This window comes from Maniola hyperantus, chromosome 14, assembly GCF_902806685.2.
Source record: "Maniola hyperantus chromosome 14, iAphHyp1.2, whole genome shotgun sequence".
NCBI lineage: Eukaryota > Metazoa > Arthropoda > Insecta > Lepidoptera > Nymphalidae > Maniola > Maniola hyperantus.
In genome coordinates, this window is record NC_048549.1 from 6,699,074 (window position 1) to 6,722,537 (window position 23,464).

Below are 23,464 nucleotides of genomic sequence, written 5' to 3' on the forward strand. Positions count from 1 at the left end.
GATTCACTTGTCACAATTTCTACTTACACTGAATTTACCGATTAACTAATATTTAGAACACAAACTGGCATAGTTTTTGCTGACACCGTGTTACGTACAATAATATCTCTCGAAATGAGCTCTCATGGCTTTTTAAAGCTGTATCCCTACCGAAGGCGTCCGGTAGGTGGGCTGTGATTCGCTGTTTGGCTGCGGTTGGCGGTGATTCGCTGTCAGTGGCGGTAAGTGGCTGTCATTGGCTGTGATAGACCGGCTTGGCAGTGATTAGCCGGCCTCACATAGGTTGGCTCGGGTTGGCTCGGGTTGGCTCGGATTGGCTCGGGTTGGCTCAAGTGTGTGGCGTAACACTTTTGTGTCATAATGTACCTACATTATTGGAATATCAAACGACAAGTGGGAACGGGGGGTAAAGATCAAAAAAGCATTAGGTACTGGATCTTTGCAAGCAGAAAATAATGAAAAATAACGATACCCGGACGCTATTGAACTCGTAAAGTGTCAATTATAATCCGAGTGCACTCCTATACGGTATTGCTCGTACGAGCGCACTCGGTCCGAACGCGCTCGTACCGTGAAAACGCGGCTTACGAGCGGGCGAGGAGAGGGGCGAGTTCTCCTTCCACTCCTCCTCCTATGTATAAAAATAAAATAAAAATCTTTTTTATTCAAATAAACTTTTACAAGTAGGTACTTTCGAATAGTCACTGGTTCGGACCAAGACGTGTATAGACCGTAGATAGAATAATAGGTAGATGTAAGAACTGTGTAACCGCGTATGAGATAGCGATAGCACGACATAGAGTAATAAAGGTAGATACAGGAACGTTTGCTTTCTCATTCACACTAAAAAGAAAGCACAGATAAAGTTACTAATGTGATAAACAGAGACGCTTTGTCCCTTATCGTGTAACTGGTTTTTTTCAAGAATACATACAACTTACAAGGCATGCAACTTTAGTTGCAAAACAAACTTTAAGAATTCGTGGCGTAATTGTATTTCTCATGAGTTATTTAATTGTTTTCACTTAACATACGTTTAATACAAATATTGTTGATCGGTTAATACACATATTGACTACTAAACGTCGTGTTATTCATCGTTACGTCGTGCTATCGCTATCTCATACGCGGTTACACAGTACTTAAAGCTATCTATTATTCTATCTACGGGCTACTTCTAATAGTCCTTGTTCTGAGGTATATTCCATCTATCTACGATATTTATTTACTCTTTGGTTGACATCCATGTTATTAGTCTGTGTTGTGTGGTTGTGTCGGGTTGTGTTGACAGCTGTCAATGCGACAAGATAAGGGCTCCGCTAGTAATTTATATTTTCTTGTTTTTAAATGAATTTATTATGATTGCTAATTGCATTCAAATACTTAAAATAGTGTTAGACATAAGAGCTGCTAAGTAAGGAGTTCCTTTAAAGATAATTATTACAAGTCAAGGAAGAAACAAGAAATCAAACTTAGAGAATCAAAATGAGAAGTTTAAAATGCGTTTTATGTGTTTGGGCATGTATCATATGTTTCCTAGTTGGTATTTATGGTGAAAATGATATCTTTAAGCCTGCAAATAGAAAAAGTATAGCTGAGGATACATTATTCTGGAATACAAAAGCGTCAAGGTCAAAACGAACTACTATCCAAAATGCAAGCTTAACCGAAACTAATTTAGCAGGCCCAAACATTAACACGTCAACCTCAACGTTAAGTTCTTCAACGGAAAGTTCTCATGTTGTATATGAAGTTGGCCCTTCAAATTCATCTATTTTGGCAGTGGTTCCAGTGAATGTTTCATCGTCAGTCGCCACCAATACCTCTGAAGTTGGTCCCTCAGACGCGGCTCCACTTCCTGGAAAGAGTTCAGCTGAAGATGAACATAACAGCTCAATGGCTATATTCTTTGTACTCTGTATATTGGCTCTCGGTATACTCTTGATACATCTAATGTTACAAACTGGTTTCTCTTATCTACCTGAAAGTGTTGTCATAGTGTTTCTTGGTGCATTAATAGGAATGATCATTAATCTCATGTCAATAAGGAACATAGCTAATTGGAGAAAAGAGGAGGCGTTTTCACCAACTGCTTTCTTTCTTGTTCTTCTACCTCCCATTATTTTTGAATCAGGGTATAATCTCCATAAAGGAAATTTCTTTCAAAATATTGGATCAATTTTATTGTTTGCAATTGTTGGAACAGCTATTTCTGCATTTGTAGTTGGTGCTGGAATTTATTTGTTAGGCCTTGCTCAGGTTGTTTATAAATTGAGTTTTGTGGAATCCTTTGCTTTTGGTTCACTGATCTCTGCTGTGGATCCAGTGGCTACAGTGGCTATCTTTCATGCTCTGGATGTTGACCCTGTGTTAAACATGTTGGTGTTCGGAGAGAGCATCCTCAACGATGCTGTTGCCATAGTCCTGACAACAGCTGTTCTTGATTCTAATGATCCTAACATGTCCACAACGGAAGCTATCCTATCAGCTATAAACCGTTTTTGGTTAATGTTCTTTGCATCTGCTGGTATTGGAGTTGTCTTTGCTCTAATAAGTGCACTTCTTTTAAAACATGTTGATCTCCGTAAGAATCCATCATTAGAATTTGGTATGATGTTGGTGTTTACTTATGCACCATACGTTCTTGCTGATGGAATACATTTATCTGGTAAGCATTTGATGTTTTTATTAGTATATGCATTAATTGCTTGGTGATTTATGTAATCCCTACTTTCAAAAAGTGCTTTATTATATACTAGCTGATGCCAGCGACTTCGTCCGTGTGGAATTAGGTTTTTCGAAAATCCTGTGGGAAATTTTTGATTTTCCGGGATAAAAAGTAGCCTATGTCACTCTCCAGGTCTTAATCTATACCCATGCAAAAATCACGTCAATAAATTGCACCGTTGCGACGTGATTGAAGGACAAACCAACAAACAAACACACTTTCACATTTATAATAAGAGTAGGTACTGATTACAAAAAAAAATTCATTTTAAAAATACACACACATACATAAAAGAGTCTTTTTATTTTAATGAAACTTAATGATTTATAATTAGGAAATTTAATAACTTTAACTTATTTCAATAAATTATCTTCTGTTTATACTTCTCTAGATGAATTTAACTATGTTTTTTTGTAACATTTCCATTAAGAATTTCATTTTTCCATATTATGTTTAGATAATAGTTAAATTTGTAAACAATAGCTAAAAGTGTAAATTAATAAAATATGACTTCATTATACAGTTTTGGTTACTTGTCCAAACATGTAGTAAATTGGCTTATATCACTAAAGCTTATATTCTTTCAAATACACATAATATTTTCTGTGTATATTTTTTCTAATTATATAATCAATATCCTTTTAAACTATGTAGTTTAACAGTGAATGATTAATGATCTTTATCACTTATCATTCCTTGGTTATTGCAGGTATAATGGCCATCTTATTCTGTGGAATTGTAATGTCTCACTACACCCATTTCAACCTCTCCACTGTAACTCAAGTCACTATGCAGCAGACAATGAGGACACTAGCTTTTATAGCTGAGACATGTGTGTTTGCTTATTTGGGACTGGCAATATTCAGGTGAAATACACATGGATTATTTAGTTAAATTATTTAAGCTATTATATTATATTATATATATATTATTGTTAACTAGATGATGCTCCAACTTCATCTAGATTATGTTTTTAGAAATTCTTTGAAAAAAAAAGGTTCCTGTACTCTTTGATTTTCCAGAATAAAAGCAGCTTACGTCCATCCATTCCTGGGATAAGAGCTATCTCTGAACAAAATACAAAAGCTATCCATCCCTGGGATACAAGCTATCTATCTCTGTACAAAATACAAAAGCTGTCCAATCCATCCCTGGGATACAAGCTATCTCTGAACAAAATACAAAAGCTGTCCATTCCTGGGATACAAGGGATACAAGCTATCTCTGAACAAAATACAAAAGCTGTCCATCCCTTGGATATAAGCTATCTCTGAACAAAATACAAAAGCTGTCCATCTCTTGGATTTAAGCTTTTTCTGAACAAAATACAAAAACTGTCCATCCCAGCTATTTCTGTTCAACTACTACTGTTAAAATCGGTTAAAAGGATGGGCCATGGCCCATGACAAGCTAGCAAACAGACAAACACACTTTCACATTTATAATCTTAGTATGGATTGGTACTTAATCATCATCATCATCATCAACGTCAACCTATAGACATCCTTCATCCACTGCTGGACATAGGTCTCTTGTAGCCTGTAGGGACAAGCCACGGTCTTGCGCTGCACCACCTGAATCCAGCAGCTAATATGCTGATTGGCACTTAAAAATACAATATATTCTGTGGTTGTGTCTTCTGCCATATTGAATTTATGATGATGTCATTCTTGGGTTCAAATGTTAGTTTAATTATTAGAGCCAAATATACATTAATTTTTTAACAGCAAAATAAATTAAAAATCAATTACCTAATCATGTTATAATGATAGTTATGAGTTTTAAATGTGTGTTGAGTTTCCAGATTACTGTTGTTATAGAGAAAAAGAAAAGTGAAGCACTCCTTAGATAATAATAATTGTTAATTTGTAGTACCGGGATGGACCGTGAAAGGCTAGCAGACAGACAAGACACACTTTCGCATTTATAATATTAAGTATAAAATTAGTATATATATATATATATATATATATATATAGCTGTGCCTCGTCCGCGCCCTCGTACGTGGCACGGCTCGTGCCCACCACGTGTTGGCATAAATCATCCCCTATGAATAGGTGTCACTTTTGGGGGGTAAATAGAAGATTTAAAACAAGGTTTTGCAAATTATACCGTGACACAATTAAATAAAAGGGCTTATTGGAGTGATTAGTATTGATTAAATTAAATGCAAATTTATTTGCAGTTTCCGACACCGTGTGGAACCTGCGTTGGTGGTTTGGAGTATCGTGCTTTGTTTACTAGGAAGAGCTGCCAATATTTTCCCTCTCGCTTTACTGTGCAATAAGTTCCGGGAGCATAAGATAACTAAGAAAATGATGTTTATTATGTGGTTTAGTGGTAAGTATGCCATGTAGGTATGGTGCGCGACAGGTCGAGATGGCAATCGTGGCAATGACATCACAGTGCAGTATGCGGCAAAAAGAAATGTACATCAGCCTTTAAAATGACATTTCGGCTTTGTAGAGCGTAGTCTGCCACTCATACCTAGATAACATTTTGTCGGTCTCATTGGCAGGGACAACGCTCTACAAATCAGCTCGCAATCTCCTTATAATGTCGATGTACATTACTTTCTGCTGCGTACTGTATGTCATTTTGGGTTTCTAGTTCTAACATTACCTTCCATATTTTCTTCGAAATCAAAGTTGTTATTACAATTAATTAAATTAATTGTTTGTAATAAGATCGTTTGTGTATGGTTATCACTGATAAAATCGCATTTCTAGGAAGTACTACAACAATGTAGTGTACTCAATTACTCATATCTAATAACATACAAAATTGTTAAAACATTTGTTGTTGTATAGATTAAAACATTACATTATCATAATATTTATCTATTTATTTTCAGGATTACGAGGCGCGATTTCTTACGCATTATCTCTTCATTTAGACTTCTCGACGGAGACACGTCACGTGATCATAACAACTACACTTATCATTGTTCTGTTTACTACTCTATTTTTTGGAGGTTCCACTATGCCTTTATTGAAATTTTTGAGGGTGAGTAACATTTTCAAACAACATAATTCTATAAATTTCTTTATGACACAGTTGCATAAAAACCACGGAACAGAAAAAACAGTGGAAGTGCTAAGTAGGCGTGGCACGCGTGCCACAATTAAGCGTAGTTACGTAAAACTGATCCCAGTCGCGTTCTAACATCGCGTGGAGTTGGTAGTCTCGCGACAAATTCATATTGCCCTAGCAATGTCCATCCAATCCAAAACGGAACAGTACCGTTTTGGAGTGTAAAAATGATAGTAGGAGAAAAAATCTTAAAAATGGAGGTGTTTCGTATCATCGGTAAGTACGATTTTCATTGTTTTCTATAAAATCTTAATTTATTTCAATTTACTAATATTTAATAGAACGGTTAGTCAAAATCAACCTTAAACAATTAAGATAAAGTTTATTTTGGATTGATTCTATTCCGAAAGTACTTCGCTCCGTGTTCGCTACTCAAATAGTGATGTGGCCAAGTCGAATATTGAATTTATCGATTGATATCGATACAAGGATATAAATAAATAGTAACGCAATAATTATAATTTAATAACGAGTGAGACGTTGTATTGATCACTAAGTAGACATCAGTAGTTCCTCTAACCTTCATTTAAAATATTTTTAGGTTTCCCAAAGATGCAAGCATCAAAGAGAAATGGATAGATGCAATGGATAGATGCAACGGGTAGAGTTAATTGGATGCCAACCAAATCAAGCATGATATGCTCTGAACATTTTTTTAGAAGTCGATTTTATAATATCAAATAAAGGATATCGATATACGAAACCTACTGCGCTTCCATCAATGAAAATCGTTAAGTTTTTTAATCAAGTAACCTTGTTTTATTTTATTACTTTCAGTAAGTATTGAAAATACTTGATATTATAATACAAAACAACACACCTCTTAGTTATATTTTTGTATGAAGATTGACTGACTAAATATCAAATTTGATTCATAAACACACTAATTACGTTTTCTCCTATTCATTTTTATATAGGTACTAGATGATGCCCGCGACTTCGTCCGCATGGATTTAGGTTTTTAAAAATCCTGTGGGAACTTTTCAACTTTTTAAGAGCCTCAATAGCTCAACCGGTATAGGAGTGGACTGAAAACCGAAAGGTCGACGGTTCAAACCCCGCCCGTTGCACTATTGTCGTACCTACTCCTAGCACAAGCCTGACGCTTAATTGGAGAGGAAAGGGGAATATTAGTCATTTAACATGGCTAATATTTAAAAAAAAAAACTTTCCGGGATAAAAAGTAGCCTATGTCCTTTCCCGGGATGCAAGCTATCTCTGTACCAAATTTCATCAAAAACGGTTGAACGGTTGAGCCGTGAAAAGCTAACAGACAGACAGACAGACAGACACACTGTCGCATTTATAATATTAGTACGGATTTATTCTCAAAATTTAATTTTGGTTTCAGCCACAAAATGATAAATGTGGTCACTCCAGGTTCTTCAAAAAGACAAAGTGATTCGGAGATTCCTGCGTCTAATCACGTTACCGATTTGATGAAGGCAATAGTCGAAAAATATATACATAAATGTTCGCATACACCATTTATTAAAATTAGACTTTCGAAACGCCAGTTTCTTAACAAATATGTTTTATTTCAAGGGCAATAAATAAAATTTAACTATTTTCATACGTTGCAGTATTTATTGTGCATACTTGTAAAAGGCATGCATACATACCAGCACTTTTATTCAATTTTATAATTACCTTTTTTAATTTTATTTTTGCGAATGAACAAAATAACGAGTATCTATCGATATCGATAGGTAATTCATTGAGCTACGTGGTGCGGCCTTAGCTGAGTAGGAAAAAAAATTGACCGATCACGCAAATGTCAACCATATGATTAACGTAATTAAGTTGACGTGAGTGTGACTATAGCTCGTAAATACGTTCTTCCGCTAAAGCAAAATAAATCTTATTTCTAGAACGTCAGGGTTTAAAATCTGTGACGTAGGCTAGTTTTGACTAAACTTAAACGACAAATCAAATGATTTGTTTCTTTGTAGTGCAATATATGACTATCGGTATATTTGTATGAGTTTGGCGACAGCGGTTCCTATAGTAATTTTGGTGAATTGCACTTCCACTGTTCTTTCTGTTCCGTGATAGAAACAGTCGGCTTTTGTATTCACATGGTTGTGTAACAAGGTCACAATAGTTGTATTGCTTACTAGATGATGTCCGCGACTTCGTCCTCGTAGATTTAGGTTTTCCCGTGGGAACTTTGATTTTCCGGGATAAAAAGTAGCCTATGTCCTTCCCCGGGATGTGAACTATCTTTGTACGGTGCTGGAATGGCGACCTCGCACCGAAAGACGCAGTGTTGGAAGACCCCCCACTAGGTGGACGGACGACATCAGACGAGTCGCAGGGAGCCGCTGCATTCAGGCGGTGCAAGACCGTGGCGTGTGGAAAGCCCTACGAAACCTATGTCCAGCCGTGGACGTCTATCGGTTGATGATGATGATAATTGTCTGTTTACGTATTGTAACATTTTGTTTTTAAAAAAGAGCAATTGCTGAGTTTCTTGCTGGCTCTACTCAATAGAAACTACTTACCGAACCGGTGAGTGGTAGTCTTGACATATAAGTGGTAGAATTTGTCCTGCATAAAATAAATAATTCATGTTATTTCGTTGCACTCAGTACACGCCGAACGATTTCAGTTATTGCAATTTAAGAAAACGTTAATAGTCGATGATCAAGCCAATGTAACCTTCAACTTGTGTCGCAACCTTAACACTGGTGATGGTGGACAAGAGTACGCGACAGGTCGAGATGGCAATCGGGGAGGGAACGCCCCGCGCTAAACCGGTGCGGGTGCGTGCGGGGCGTCCCCCCGCCTCATACCCGATTGCCATCTCAATCTGTCGCGGACTATGCATTACCTTTTTTTTAATATTTTTCAATATTGTGCTATAATTACTGTTTGTGTTGTACAATATTTTTACTGTGTAACAATCAATTATAGCATACAAAATATGCACAAATATATTTTGCATTAGATAATGCCTGCAACTTCGTCAGCGTGGATTTAGGTGAAAGAGTAACACCACACACGCGCATACATACACACAAACACACACACTCAAACTATCGCCTTGTATTAGTGTATCATTTATGTTATAATATTAGTGTGATCAGTATTGGTATAGATTTAGATATAATGTTTATTTTACTAGAGTGCACTGTTTGACAATAAATCTGTTGCAATTAGCAGCTATGTGAAAGTACTCAAACGTCTAACAGGCTAACAAGAAGGTGAAGCGTTCGAGGTCATTGCGTAAACAGAAGGAAGTGAGCTTGTCGAAAACAAAAGAGTGGGGTCAAGCCATCGACTCCGAGCATTTGTCAGAAATAACTGAAGAGGAACTTGAGGTACATGATACATTGTTCTGTTACTACACTGTGACTTTTGGCAAAACGAAACAAAATGTATTTCGAAAGTTTGTTCATTCTTGTAATATAAATGAATGAAATATGAGTACAGTACGCGGCAGAAAATAATGTACATCGACCTTTAGGAGATAGCGGATTGGTAGAGCGTTGTCTCTGTCACTCATACCTATATGACGTTTTTTTTTTTTAATAGACATAGCGAGCAAACGGCCAGGCGGGTCACCTGATGTTAAGTGATTACCGCCGCCCATGAACATTTGCAGCACCAGAGGATACCGCCGATGCGTTGCCGGCCTTTTAGGAATTTGGTGGTCCGCCCCTTGAATAACCCCATGTTATAATCTAGTTGGAACACCGCCGTTTTGTCGGTCGACAGAGACAATGCTCTACAAATCCGCTATCTCCTAAAGGTCGATGTACATTATTTTTTGCCGCGTACTGTAGGCACATTTTTTAGTATACCTACACTACAGTCTACACCAGCCATGTCGAACATGCGGCCCAATGAGCATTTTTCCGCGGTCTAATTCTGTCATACACAATCTATAAACTAAATTGATAGGTCTCCTCTCACAATGAGAAGTTCACAACGCCGCTGGCTAAGGCGGATTGGCAGACTTCATACACCATTATGAAGAACTCTCAGCCAGGCAGGTTTCCTCCTGATGTTTTCTTCCACTGTTATCGCAAGTGATATTTAGTTGCTTAAAACTTATAATATAATTCCGAAAAGTTAGAGGGGCTCTATCCCCGGATCCTCGACTAGGAGGCTTCAAATGTTGACATACTAATATGGAGATTATGTTTTTAGGTTAACTATTCGCACGCGACGAGACTCAAAGGGTTCGTAAGATTCGATATGAAATATTTGACGCCGTTCTTCACAAGGCGATTTACACATCAGGTAATTATTTTAAAGTCATTTATTCCAGTAGGTGCCATACCATGCACGCAAGCTGGCATTGCAGACAGACAACAGGTCGGCGTCGGTACTGGGAACGTACCGATTTAGTCAGGTCCAACAAACCAACAAACCCATGCGTTCCATTATCCTAGATCAAAGTCCAAGCTAATATGAGGCGCCCTTAAGCCGCGTTTTCACGGGTTGACCTGGATGAACGACTTGGGGAGTTCGACGAAGTCCTACAACAATTGTTGAGTTCCAGGATTTAAAATAAATAAATCCACGTGGACAAAATCACGGAAATCATCTAGTACCAATCGATCAATCAGCCTGTTTGGAGATAGGCCTTCCTGATAATGTGCCATCATATACGGTTTCCCGCATTCCTCGTCCACCCACTTCACTTAGGCATCTACATGCACGTGGTCCCCCCCCCCCCCCGCAATGTTGGATGATGGCTATGTCAAAAATAAATTATTTTTAAGGGACTATCTACGTCTGCTGTTAGTTTTAAGTTTGCAAACCATTTAAAATTATCGGTTTAACTAAAAAAGTACGTCACATTACGTCAAAATGTCGTTACATTTATATGTATTTCATACTAGCTCCCTTACTAAGCGAGCGCTTTAACATAAACAGTTGCGTTGGTTTGTCCCTCAATCACGCCGCAACGGAGCAACGGATCGACGTAATTTTTTACCTGGATATAATATAATTGAAGACCTGGAGAGTAACATAGACTACTTCTCATCTCGGAAAATCAAAGAGTTCCCACGGGATTTTAAAAACACGCGGACGGGCTTCAGCTAGTCTAGTATATCTATAAAAAAATCGTAGACCGTAAAATTAGGTTTGATATTTCAGGAATTGAAGGACTGCAAGAGCCAGATGACGGACCTCACCAACCAGTGGTACCAGGCCATCCGCATCTCTAACGACCACGAGACAGACGAGGACGACGCCCTGCCGCCCGCCTCGCTGGCCGACTCGCGCACAAGCCTGCAGCGCGGAGTGTAAAACCCCCATACTCGGAGAGGCCAGACTGAACAGGCAAGCCTGCATCATCGTCGACCGGACGTCCACTGCTGGACATAGGGTCTCTTGTAGGGAAGGACTTTCACACGCCACGGTCGTGCGCCGACTGAATCCAGTAGCTCTCTGCGACTCGTCTATTGATCACCAACACCAACGTCTATTGATTCCCTCCTCGTCCACGATAGACGTCTACTGCTGGACATAGGTATCTATTAGGGACTTCCACGTTCACCACGCTCTTGCGCCGACCGAATTCTCCTGTGTCTTCCTGCGACTCGTTCGATGTCGTCTGTCAACCAACGTGAATCAGTATGTCGAACTGTGTACCCTGCCATTGCAGCTTATAAATCCGCTGAGCTTGATGTGGGTTACTCTGGTTCTCCTCGATGGATGTCGTACAGAAATTAAATAATTATAGTTCTTGCATTTCAGGGCTCCCGGTATTAGTAAAGTAAATGTGTGCGTTTGCGAGCGCTTGCTCACGACTGATTGGTGCGACAGGCACGCACACTTACGCTATGTGCATGTACAGGACGTAACCACAAGTAAAGTTCATGAATTATTAATTAGCCACAATGTAATTAATTATTACATTGTGGCTAATTCCTTTGTACACAATCTCTAAACTAAACTAAAATATCACGTCTAAATCTATTGCTATCCCTTTCATAATGTTGCTTGCGGAAAAGGAAAGCACTAGATTTAGACCTGTTAATTTAGTTTAGTTTAGAGATTGTGTACTAGAGAATCGGCCCCATTGTGTAGGTAAATGCTGTATATTTACAGCATTTACGTATACAACATTAATATGTACGTGTTAGTCAAAGTCAAAGTCAAATGATTTATTCAAAATAGGTAATTAATAACTCTTTTTGATGGTCAGATGTTGGATTTCTAAGATATAGTGGTGATAATTACTACGCAAACTTAAAACTAAAGCTACGAGGGTTCCAAACGCGCCCAGGTCTGAGAAGAGCCCACAACAAACTCAGCCGGGTATTCTTTTTATTATCACCACTTTACAAAATAAACACGTTTAAACACGTACATATTAATTATTATGTATTATAGGTGAATGTTGTAAATACGCAGTTAATCAAATGTTAGGATAAATAATTTTATTAGATTTCAATAAGAATTACCTGGTTGTAAGTACAATGACACAGATTTTACAATAAGTTTGGCTAATCGTGTTTAAACAAAGTTTTATTTTGATAATATGACCTGTATCATTAATTTACTACAAGTTAAAGCACTATAATATAACCACGGTAAGAAGTTATTTTAGGGCTCTCTCTGTTACGAAATGTTATACAAATAACAGAGAAAAAACTCAACGGGCGTTATCCATTTTGAAGCACCAACCAACCACAAACATGTTTTCAAAAATACATTCGAAAATCAATTCGAAAATGTTTTCAAAAAATATTCGAAATTCAATTCGAAAACATAGTTTCATCTGTGATTGGTTGGTTTTTTGGCGTTGGGAAAAAACTACCGTTTTAAAAGAGGTAATGTCCGCCAAAGTTTTTGCAACTTGCAAGTCAAGTTCTTATTGAATTTAATATGCAGCGTACAAATATTTTTGTGTGAAAATTTAACAGTTTTAGCATATGTAATGAACTAGACTAGCTTATTACTATACACCGCGACTTCGTCCACGTGGACTAAAACAATTTCAAACCCCTATTTTACCCCCTTAGGGGTTGAATTTTCAAACATCCTTTCTTAGCGGACGTCTACGTCATAATAGCTATCTGCATGCCAAATTTCAGCCCGATCCGTCCAGTAATTTGAGCTGTATGTTGATAGATCAGTCTGTCAGTCAGCTTTTCCTTTTATATAATATAATATAGATGACAATTTTTAGTAAAGCCTAATCGTTATAATGATGGTACTTAATGTATAGTTGACTCTAACCTGTAGATACTTGTAATTATTTGTTTCTAATAATAATTATATCAGTCATAAAATGTGATAGTATTAACAAATTAGTTTAATGTATTTAAAACGATATTTACGCACAATATTATTGTATTACGCTTTTGTATTAATGAGGCTATTCATTTTATTATATACCTTTGGTGTGCACTTATGAAGTCTTCTAAAGGTTACGAGCCGTCCATAGAATTATGGCCATAGTAATATTTCAAGAGCTTGAAAAAAGTTATCATGTCAGAATTCAGAAGTGCAACTGATCCAGCGGGTCGATTCTGAAAAAGCTGCATCAATCAATGTGGCTAATGCCGTTGCACACAATCTCTAAACTAAACTAAAATGGCTCGTCTAAATCTGTTGCTATCCCTTTCATAATGTTGCTTGCGGAAAAGGATAGCATTAGATTTAGACCTGTTAATTTAGTTTAGTTTAGAGATTGTGTACTAGAGAATCGGCCCCATTATTACAATCCCAATTGTTGTGATTGGCTTTATTTATGGTCTTTGCATTTTAGCAAAATAGTAACGGATTGTCAACCAATCAGAGGTGATTGGCCCGAAGCATCATTACAATATGGCGATAGAAATCATTAATGAAGAAATTTCATGATATATATTTGCGGGGCTTATAATACCATATTTAACACAATGGAATAATTAAAATATAGATCAAAACTATTAAATGAATGATTTAATTCATCAATAAATGAGAGATTATTTAAGTTTAAATATTTTAACGCACAATGATTGCGGGAGTGGGACGCCATTTTACCTAGCCGAGATCGTCGTACCACAAATCAATCAATCTCTTATTAGTTTCTAAGTCGCACTTGAACTCTCACGCTGTTCCTAGTTAGTTTTACGTACAATTGCTTGTTTTTAGGGTTCCGTACCTCAAAAGGAAAAAGGTACTCTTATAGGATCACTTCGTTGTCTGTCTGTCTTTCGTGTCTGTCCAGAAAACCTGTAGGGTACTTCCTGTTGACCTAGAATCATGAAATTTGGCAGATATGTAGGTTTTATAGCACAGGTAAAGGGAAAAGTCCGACAAACATAAATTTGCATAACAAAAAAATAATTAAAATGTGTTCATGAACAAATAATTAGTATTTTCAATTTTTAAAGTACCTAAGATTAATATAAGCACAAAGTGCATATCATATGAAAGGGTACATGCTAAAACAACCTCTACATTCTAAAATGATAATTTTGAGCCTCAATAGGTCAACCGGTAAAGGAGTGGACTGAAAACCGAAAGGTCGACGGTTCAAACCCCGCCCGTTGCACTATTGTCGTACCTACTCCTAGCACAAGCCTGACGCTTAGTTGGAGAGGAAAGGGGAATATTAGTCATTTAGGCTAATATTATTTAAAAAAACAGATTTTTATTTATTTTTATGCATAATAGTTTTTGATATTTTATCGTGCAAAATCGACAAAATACGACTAGTACAGAACCCTAGGTGCGCCAGTCTGCGGTTTTTAGTTGATGGTGTGCTATTTTTAATTTCACCGTAGTAGAGCCGCCGTCTCGTCGGTGGGTACGTCACACACTAGAGCGGCGCATAAAACGAAAATATTTATCTTGCAACCGCAACATTCCACTTTTTCATTTGTTGACATAATTTGATGATTCTTTCATATTTTTGTTCTATTTTACTAATTTTTTTATAATTGGAAAAACAATGGAAACTTCTCCATTGGCTACATGTTTTTGGTTTGTATTATATTGTAATAATTAATTATCATGTGATATAATATTATCCTTTCCTGTATGTGTGTATTTATAAATGAATGTAATGAGAATGTTATTTAAATTACCATTGTTTTTTTTTTGTAAATTATGTTGGTTGTGTCATATTAAAAATATGTAAATATTCAAAGTATTATTGCCTAGGTAATTAGGTTATTGTAAATAGGTTTTAATTTAATTTTTATAGCTGCAACTTGTTTATTAATCGACTCACGCACGGACGTAGTGTTTGTAGATATTCTCTGAGTATGATCGCATAGCGACTGTAATTGCTGCTTTCTTTTGTTAAAGTATTAATAGGTATAAATTAATTAATAGTTTTAACGTTACTAAGTCCGAATTTTCTGCACGTCTTTTTTGTTAGTTTTCTATGGTTGAACATTGGCGTCGATTCTGATCTTTTTCTCGAAACTAAATTTAGAGTATTTGCATCTCTGTCTTTTTAATATTGCTAAAAAAAAGGACGGAACATGAATTTTTAAGTTAAGACTTCAAATTTTAGTGCACCTTGAGCTTGTCCGATTCTGATTTTTTTGTTGTAATCAAGACTTCGTTATTTTTACTGATAAATTTTATTTTTTATTTTAACAATATTTTATTCATGTATTGAGATTTCAGTTTATTGCACATTGTTTTTTCTTCAATTGTTTAGTCTTTATTGATAATAATATTTGTGATTTTACTGTATATTATGTACTTATATAAACTTGAAATCAAAAGTACAGGATGTTTATAGATATTAATCTCAAAATAAATAACAGTAGTTTTGATTTTTGGGCACTTAGGCTGAAATCTATAGAGCGCACTGTGACTTTGCTCAGACTTAGTTATTGAGTTAAATCGAGACAGACTTACGTGAGAGATATAGCTGTCTCGTTTTTACTCTGGCTTAAGTCTAAGCAAAGCCAGAGTGTTCTTGCTTGTTCTATATTTTTGCATTTGACGATTTTTCCAGTTCTAAAAGTTCCTTTTTGTCAGAATCACAAAAAGCACACAGTTTTTGCAAAAATATTTTTTCATGCACAATAGCCTAGGTAGCCTACAGCCGGCAGCCGACATACTAGAGTTGTAGTAGTAGAGGTTGAGGGGGAGAGGGGAGTTTGTAAGATATTTCCAAGATTCACTTGCCAAAACCCAAAAACTATGTTGTTAATTTTGAGGTTCCATTAAAATACCTAAATAGCTTGGGCTAATACTAAATAAATGTTGATGTACCTAATTATTATAAAATATACTTCTTGAGAAAACTACACCAATCTTTTATTGCAAATGGAAACAGGCTAATGCCTGTTAAATCCACACTAAAATAATAATTATTATAAAATTCACAGCTTAATCGCAAACGTTTCTTTGGGAAATCAGGCACAAAGACAGCTTGCATTCTGGAAACAGACCCTGGAAAATTGAAGATTCCTATAGGGATTTTTATAGAACCTAAACCACACGGGCATAAGATGGTCTGGATGGATCTCTAGATTAGCCTGCAAATTCATATATTATAGGTATGTTGTGGTCATAGGTGAGAAAAGGTGACTGACTGACTGATCTATCAGCGCACAGCTCAAAGTACTGCACAGATCAGTCTGCAACTTGGCATGCAGATAGCTATTAGACGTAGGCATCCGCTAAGCAAGGATTTTTGAAAATTCAACCCCTAAAGGGTGAAATAGTGTTTTGAAATTTGTCTAGTCCACGTGGACGAAGTCGCGAGCATAAGCTAGTCTACTATATTAGGAGAAACAAGGGAGTTAGAGAAACTGCCTATTTTGCAATTAATTAATTAATTTATATTTTAAAGATACAATTAATATTAGGCATAATATCAACAAATTTTTAGCTTTTTTATTATTAAAAGTATTAAGAAAGATTACTATTATTTATCATTATTACAATGCCTTCTGTAAAATACTTGTAATTAGCATAGTCGGAGTTAAATAGTTATTCAATTCAAATAAGAAAGTTAGTTAAAAATTTTGTTTTTTCTTAAAAAAATTTAATCCTCTTCATTCTCCAAGTTAATGTGGCTACCAAATTTGCCATACAAATGTGCTTTGAGCTCACTCATTTGTGCCTTTAATTCTTCGCATTTGGCTTCTAAATCACTTATTTCATCTAGTTTCTTTGTCCTGCTTTCTTGTAATGATTTCTGAAAGAAAATACTTAATTAGTGTTATGATGTATTGTTATTAATTGTTCCACATTAGTCCATATTACCTACCCTACCTACCTAAGAAAGTGTGTCTGTTTTTTTTATGGCCCATCCATTTAAAGGATTGTCATGGGTACAGAGATAGCTTATACCATACAGACAAAGTTGCTGGCTTCATCTAGTTATGTATAAAGATTAATCATTAGTCATCTATAGTACACAAAAGGAGGACTTGGCAGCCCCGCATACCTGCACAGCCCCCCCTAACCCGGGGTGTGCAGGATGTCCCTCCACCTAATACCCTGATTGCCATATCCTGTCATGGACTATATATTGTATGTTTATATACAAATATTTTGGATTTATAGACACAATATCAAATAAATCTCAAACGATTTTGTCCATAAACTTGACATTTTTGTTAAGAAAGAATTTTCTGAAGTTACTTAGAAGCAAAACCAGGGTGGGTGTCACAGAGTACCTCCTGCATAACCTAAATACACAAAGATGACTAGATGAGGCAAAGCTAATCTTACTAAATTATTAAGGCAGATACTTACTAAAGTGTCTTCTAAGTTCTGACATAAAAATACTTCTCCAACCAGGTAAGGGATTTTCTCAGAATCATCAGCAAGACTCAACTCTTCGACGGCTTCCTCGAGGTTTTTCATATCGTTTTGTTTAACCTTTAATTCATCTTTTAAGTCGTCCACTTTGGCGTTAAGTCGGGCAAACTTATTAATTTTTTGTTGGTCTTCAAAAGAAATGTGAACGTCGGAATCCTGTAGGCGTAAGTACACGAAAAGTGTAAGTCGGAATTATTTTAGGAAACACTTCAAAAACAATATGGTTTAAATATACAACCGGTCGGAAAGTGCCTTTTCCTGAGTTAGCCATTGTAAATAATACTTAGAGTCTGTAAAAAATACTATTATTGTACTCTTTATGCTTTAACTATAACCTTAAAATGCCACTTGTCAGTTTGATATTGACACAAAGAGTAAAATTGATTGGCATTGACTTTCTTTTCAACTGGTTCCAGTATTTACGGTTCTGGATTCTAGGTCTTTCAAGCTTCATTGACATTTGAACTGTTAGAATCGTAGATATCGTTATTCGTGATTCGGGCCCTGGGCCCTGGGCCGTGACCCTCTTGGCCATTATTTGCATGTAATAGGTACTACAGTACAGTACAGTAGGTAGACACTTAGTTTCACGAAAATATTGCCACTCTCCGGCGTGGCTTGCTATGACTGGAGCCTAGTTAGAAATGCCTGCCTTTATAGTGTAGGTACCTACTCATGTACCTAAGGGAGATTTTGTAGGGGATTCAAACAAATTCCAACATAAAACCTAAATCCAATAGACTGAGTTTAGGTACGACGGGGTATCTACGATGAACGAGTTTAAATCTAACGCTTCGTATATAAGTAAGCTACGTAGCATAGTACCATAAGTCAACCTGAAAGGCTTTGTGAACAATAGACGCTGTTCCAAATCAGCCTTGTTTTATTACAAGTAGGTAGAATAAAACGTTTTAGGTTCATTTCAATGTTGTTATCAATGACATTCTAATAAGCAAGGACATCGCACTGGCGCGCATAACAAGGGACCAAGTAAGTGTGCTTATACTCGGTGTAAGCACACTTTCTTCATTAGTCGCATGTTGACTGCAAAGCTGTCAAGATGCCTCAATGCGCGATCAAAAAGTGCCGAAATAATACGTTAACGACGCAGAAAAGAGATGGTGTGACTTACCACCGGTAAGTTAATTTTATTTACGTATGATAACATGCGAAAAAGTGTAAAATACTTAGTAAAACCATTGAAAACACTAGAAATATCTAAAATTATTTAAAATGTTCCCATTCCTTTCTCTCACGTACATCGGAAAGAGACAGATGGAAGGGCGCGTCACGAATGTCGGAAAAACAAAACTGTGGAGTAGCTTTTTTTTGTTCAATGTAAAATCTATTGGCCATTATTGTATCACATTTATTTTATTATCTTTTGACGACCTCCGGTGCGCAGTGGTAGCGCGGTGGATTTGTATGACGAGGGTCCCGGCTTCGATTCCCGGCTAGGCCGATTGAGATTTACACCCGTCTCCCAAATCCTCAATCATCAGCTCTCATCATTTGTCAGAATGAGAATTCTATAAAAACAAATTTTGAAAAGAAACCGTATCAAAGTCTTGCATAGTTCCCAACTTTTAGTCTCTTCAATATTCGCCATATATTTTATATCAAAAAAAAAAACCACCATCTTGAATTTTTTTCTGTTCACCAAGTAGACTTTCGGGTCCTGATCATCTTTCGCCAAAGAAGCATTCTTGTATCTTTTATATTCTCTTAGATAGACACCATGAAATTTGTATGGCCGCCATCTTGAATCCGCCATTTTGGTTTTATTTTTCAGCTCCCTGTCAATTGGATGAAGTTCTGAGTGACATTTGTTCGAGCGCCCCCCATCTATCTTCAATACCCTGGCCGTGCTCCTCACCGAAATCCTCAATCATCAGCTCTATCCATATTTTTCCTCCGAATCATTTTTTGTCCTCTATACGAAACCACCAGTAAAAAAAAAACATACAAAAATTTACAGAAGAGGTGATCAAATGAGTCAGTCAGTCAGTCAGTGAATCAGCACGAGCAGATATAGTATAATAGTTATATAGTATAGATATAGTATAATAGTTTCATATTTACAAAAACGAAAAATCTCTCAAAGAAATAACAAAAATTAATAGTGCTACACTACTCCATTCCATTTTTTGTTCAAGTTTGCTTCTAAAATCACCTTACTCAGCTTCGAGTGCTTAATCGATTTACATTGCGTCTTAATCACTGAGGTTAGTTTACAGGACTTGAATGTTAGTGGGAATGTATAAATGGAGCAGTTGAAGCTAAATAGGGTGAATTTAGAAACGTGTGCCATGTTTGGGCTCTTGTGTTGTATGCCACGATGTGTCCATGCTTATTAGAATGTCATTGGTTGTTATGACTGCAATCTGCATCACCTTTAAGGTACAATTTCGTAAATTCGAGGCAGGTAAATACTACTTATGTTGAACGTAACATAGTAAAAAGGTGAACCGTCGTCGTTAATTAATCATTCTCTATGCTATACTAACTGAGCAGGTTATGCTTAGGTACGTTTTTATTTGGGTAGGTATAGGTAGGTATCTAACTATCTATGCCTTGTCGCTAAAGGAATTGTGAACTATCCTAATAATGTTACTTCACGTCTTTATTTGGTACTTATACCAAGGTAAATGAGCATCCGTCATACCATCGAGACAATCACCATCTCGCGCTGGCCACACGACACGGCCCCACCATTGCCAGTGCGCCTACGCCGGGCCACCGTTCACTTTGCGCACTCTTGTATTGACCGTCAAACGTCGCGCGCGTACAGACAAGAATTTATATTGTGAAGAGTAATATCGTGATGGAGAAGGAGCACCAGCCAGACTCGATGGCTACCATCACCATGAAGCCGGAATACCCTCCCTCTGAAGTTTACAGTGCTTCAGAACCGCCTCCGGTAAGGCTCGCTCGTATTATTAGTAAAGTCACATCTTTCTTGTCCCTGCAATGAGTTCATTGATATTTCTGTTCCACTTTGTTTATTAATCTAAGGAGTATTTCTCTATTATCCAACGAGATTTTCTTGCGGCAGACAAAGTAAAGTCTCACGACTAGTTTCGAGGAAAAGTTTTACATACATTTTCCCCGTTCGGCGTTTTTTCCGGCGTAGTTTTTAGAACTTCATCGCGAAACATATTTTTACTAAAATATATTCGGTAAGCACCTGGTAAATAATTAAGTACTTACATAGGTATTTAGATTACACATTGGTTAGCAGTTAGCTTAGTTATTATCTATTTGTAAACGATGGGAAAGCGCCTTTCTCTCGGGCGGCGCGGCGGTTGTTGGCCGCTGACGCGTAGCAAACCATTTGCGAACTTGGTTGACGCCTTAATATGGTTACAGAGATTTGTTACCTATTGACTTTTACTCATCAACTTTAGATACTAGACTACTTAAACCAGACGAGATTTTTTATTAACTAAGTATGTAAAACAACAATGAAAATAAATAAGTACAAGTTAGTCGGTCAATTCTCAGCGTAGACTGCCTACTTTTGTAAGCAGAAATATTATGATTTGCTGTTACCCGTTAAGGAACTCCTCCCTTTATTTCCGAAACTATTTATAAAATCTCCCCAAACTTACATGTGATTAACCTGACAGTATAAAGCTCGTATAAAGTTTGCAAAGAAAAAAAGAATTGTGAAAATCGGTTCTGATTTGACGGAGTTTTGGAATAAAATAGATAAAAATAATCCCGTATCCCCAAGAAACTAATGTTTTTCGGGATTTTTCAAAATATATTTAACTAGCTTATGGTCGCGACTTCGTCCGCGTGGACTACGCAAACTTCAAACCCCTGTTTCATCCCCTTAGGGGATGAATTTTCAAAAATCCTTTCTTAGCGGATGCCTACGTCACAACAGCTATCAGCCCGATCCATTCAGTAGTTTGAGCTCTGGGTTGATAGATTAGTCAGTCAGTCACCTTTTCCTTTTATATATTTAGATGTACAGAAATCGTCCAGCTACAGTTTTACAGTAGATTGATTGCTACTTAAGAATAACTATACCTACCTATTTAGTAACTGTTACAAGTAGGTAATAATGTTCATGGTTCTACTACCTATTGTTTGCAAGCTATGACGCCAATTTGTAGAAAATAAAGTTGGCATGCAATGAACCGCTAAGACGTGATCGAGGTCCCAACTTGACCGGTACTTTTTTATAATGTTGTTCAATCAATGATGAATAATAATGGCCATCTGTTTAACATACCTAATAGGCAGGTCAGCGCTTTTCATGACTGTGATTTTACTATGACCAAACATATAAGCAGATTTATCTTTACTCTTTACTGACTGACTGTTTGATCTGTCAACACTCAGCCTGAACCACCGGGGCTTGGAACTTAAAATTTTGACAGTTAGTTTTTTTATGATGGAGGCACTCACTAAGGAAGCATCTTTGGAAATTTTATCCTTAATGGATAGAAATAGGTGATCAAAGTTTGTATGAAAGTACCACCACCAGACACCACCACCAGTAGAAAGCTACATTGTTCCTGAGTTACATAGGCTATATTTTATTTAAAAATTAGAGATTCCTACGAAAATTGTGATTAGTCTTAGCTACACGTGGGAAGCCGGGGCGGGTCGCTTGTGTTAAATATATCGACTATCGTTGTTTAAATTAACTTGGTGATTCACGCTACATTACTACAACGTTAAAATATAGCATTCATTTTCATAATAATATATATAGATACAGGTTTCTTATCAATGAGTTTATGCTTGATTCATGTGCCTATATCTCACCGATGGCAATTGGCAAGTTACGATAGAAATCTGAAGTCCAAAGACAAAATGAACTAAATTAAAGAAAATAGGTACCTACTTAAAAATAGGTACCTACCTAGTTATTTAATTTTTATGACTTTCATCGGGTTAAGGCAGTAAATTAAGTTAAAAAAAAACGAGAAAAATTAAGATCGATATTACGAGTACGATAAGATGTTAAGAAATAGGTCTTTTAGGGCAGTTTCTATTAGCAAGGTAAAAAATCGGTCTAGACTAGACTCTAGAGACTAGACTAGACATACAGTACCTAAGTACATAGGTAATGGTTTTTCCAATGGGTCCAGGTGAAGCCCCACATGATATACCTACCTACCTAAAGTAAATTAGATTTTATAATACACACACTAGGTATAAAATAATACGTTTTAGTGATGTGTTGGAAATGAGCATTGAACACGAGATGAGATGCTCTTAGATATTTGCCGTTCTGAGAACTGTCGGTGATGAGACTGCTGAGATATGTGCCTATAAATGTGGGAGATTCATTGTTCTATTGTTCTCGTTCATGATTATAATAACTATTATATAATTACGATTGTCACGCGAATAGGGCTGAAGTCAAATGTTAAAAAATATTCGTCGTGTATTTCGTCTCTTTGGTAAAACATGTTGTTAAATTGTTAAATATTCGATATGTAAAGCATCACTAGAAAAGCATGTATTATTGAAATATGTGTTAACGAAAATGTCCTCTCAAATTAAACCTGCGCGGAGAAACAGGTCACGACACTATCGGAAGGTATTTTATTAAATTAATCGTTTTGGGAGTAAACAAACCGTCAAAACATTCGTACACGCCACGAATTCGTCCATGGATTTATATTTTTTAATTTGTAGGAATCCTATTTATATTTTTGACCGAGTCAAGCGAAGTCTCTGAGTCTACTTGAGTGAAATAGCACTTGTCCGTCCGTCCGTCTGTCCGTCCACTTATACCTATAGCCTTATAACTTCTGAATTACTGAACGTATAATTACTTCCAATTTGAACATAATAATAAACTGATGGCCTTCAGCCGAATATTGCATAAAATAATATTAAAAGCTTTATTTCAGGGGGGCACCCATATGA

The 23,464-nt window shown here is 36.6% G+C and overlaps 3 protein-coding genes across 3 annotated transcripts in view; 2 read left to right on the top strand and 1 right to left on the bottom strand.

Annotated features, from left to right (window-relative positions):
- The first annotated feature begins 1,294 nt into the window (after positions 1-1,294).
- On the top strand, positions 1,295-16,039 carry Nhe1 (Na[+]/H[+] hydrogen exchanger 1). The gene is made up of 7 exons (XM_034975179.2): positions 1,295-2,668; positions 3,438-3,594; positions 4,914-5,068; positions 5,583-5,734; positions 9,016-9,144; positions 9,977-10,069; positions 10,934-16,039. Exons 1-7 carry the CDS (start codon positions 1,486-1,488, stop codon positions 11,084-11,086), a joined length of 2,022 nt encoding a protein of 673 aa, XP_034831070.1. The 5' UTR covers positions 1,295-1,485; the 3' UTR covers positions 11,087-16,039.
- A 741-nt stretch (positions 16,040-16,780) lies between these two features.
- Positions 16,781-23,464, bottom strand: part of Pfdn4 (prefoldin subunit 4) — a 331,489-nt gene continuing 324,805 nt past the window's right edge. The window contains exons 2-4 of the mRNA XM_069503180.1: positions 17,808-17,871; positions 17,504-17,725; positions 16,781-16,940 (exon numbers count right to left, since the gene is read on the bottom strand). Of these exons, the coding sequence (XP_069359281.1) occupies positions 16,788-16,940; positions 17,504-17,725; positions 17,808-17,840 (408 nt within the window). The 5' untranslated portion in view covers positions 17,841-17,871 and the 3' untranslated portion in view covers positions 16,781-16,787. The remainder of the gene's footprint in view (positions 16,941-17,503; positions 17,726-17,807; positions 17,872-23,464) is intronic.
- Positions 20,265-23,464, top strand: part of Msr-110 — a 79,636-nt gene continuing 76,436 nt past the window's right edge. Inside the window, exon 1 of the mRNA XM_034975140.2 lies at positions 20,265-20,489. Within this exon, the coding sequence (XP_034831031.1) occupies positions 20,394-20,489 (96 nt within the window). The 5' untranslated portion in view covers positions 20,265-20,393. The remainder of the gene's footprint in view (positions 20,490-23,464) is intronic.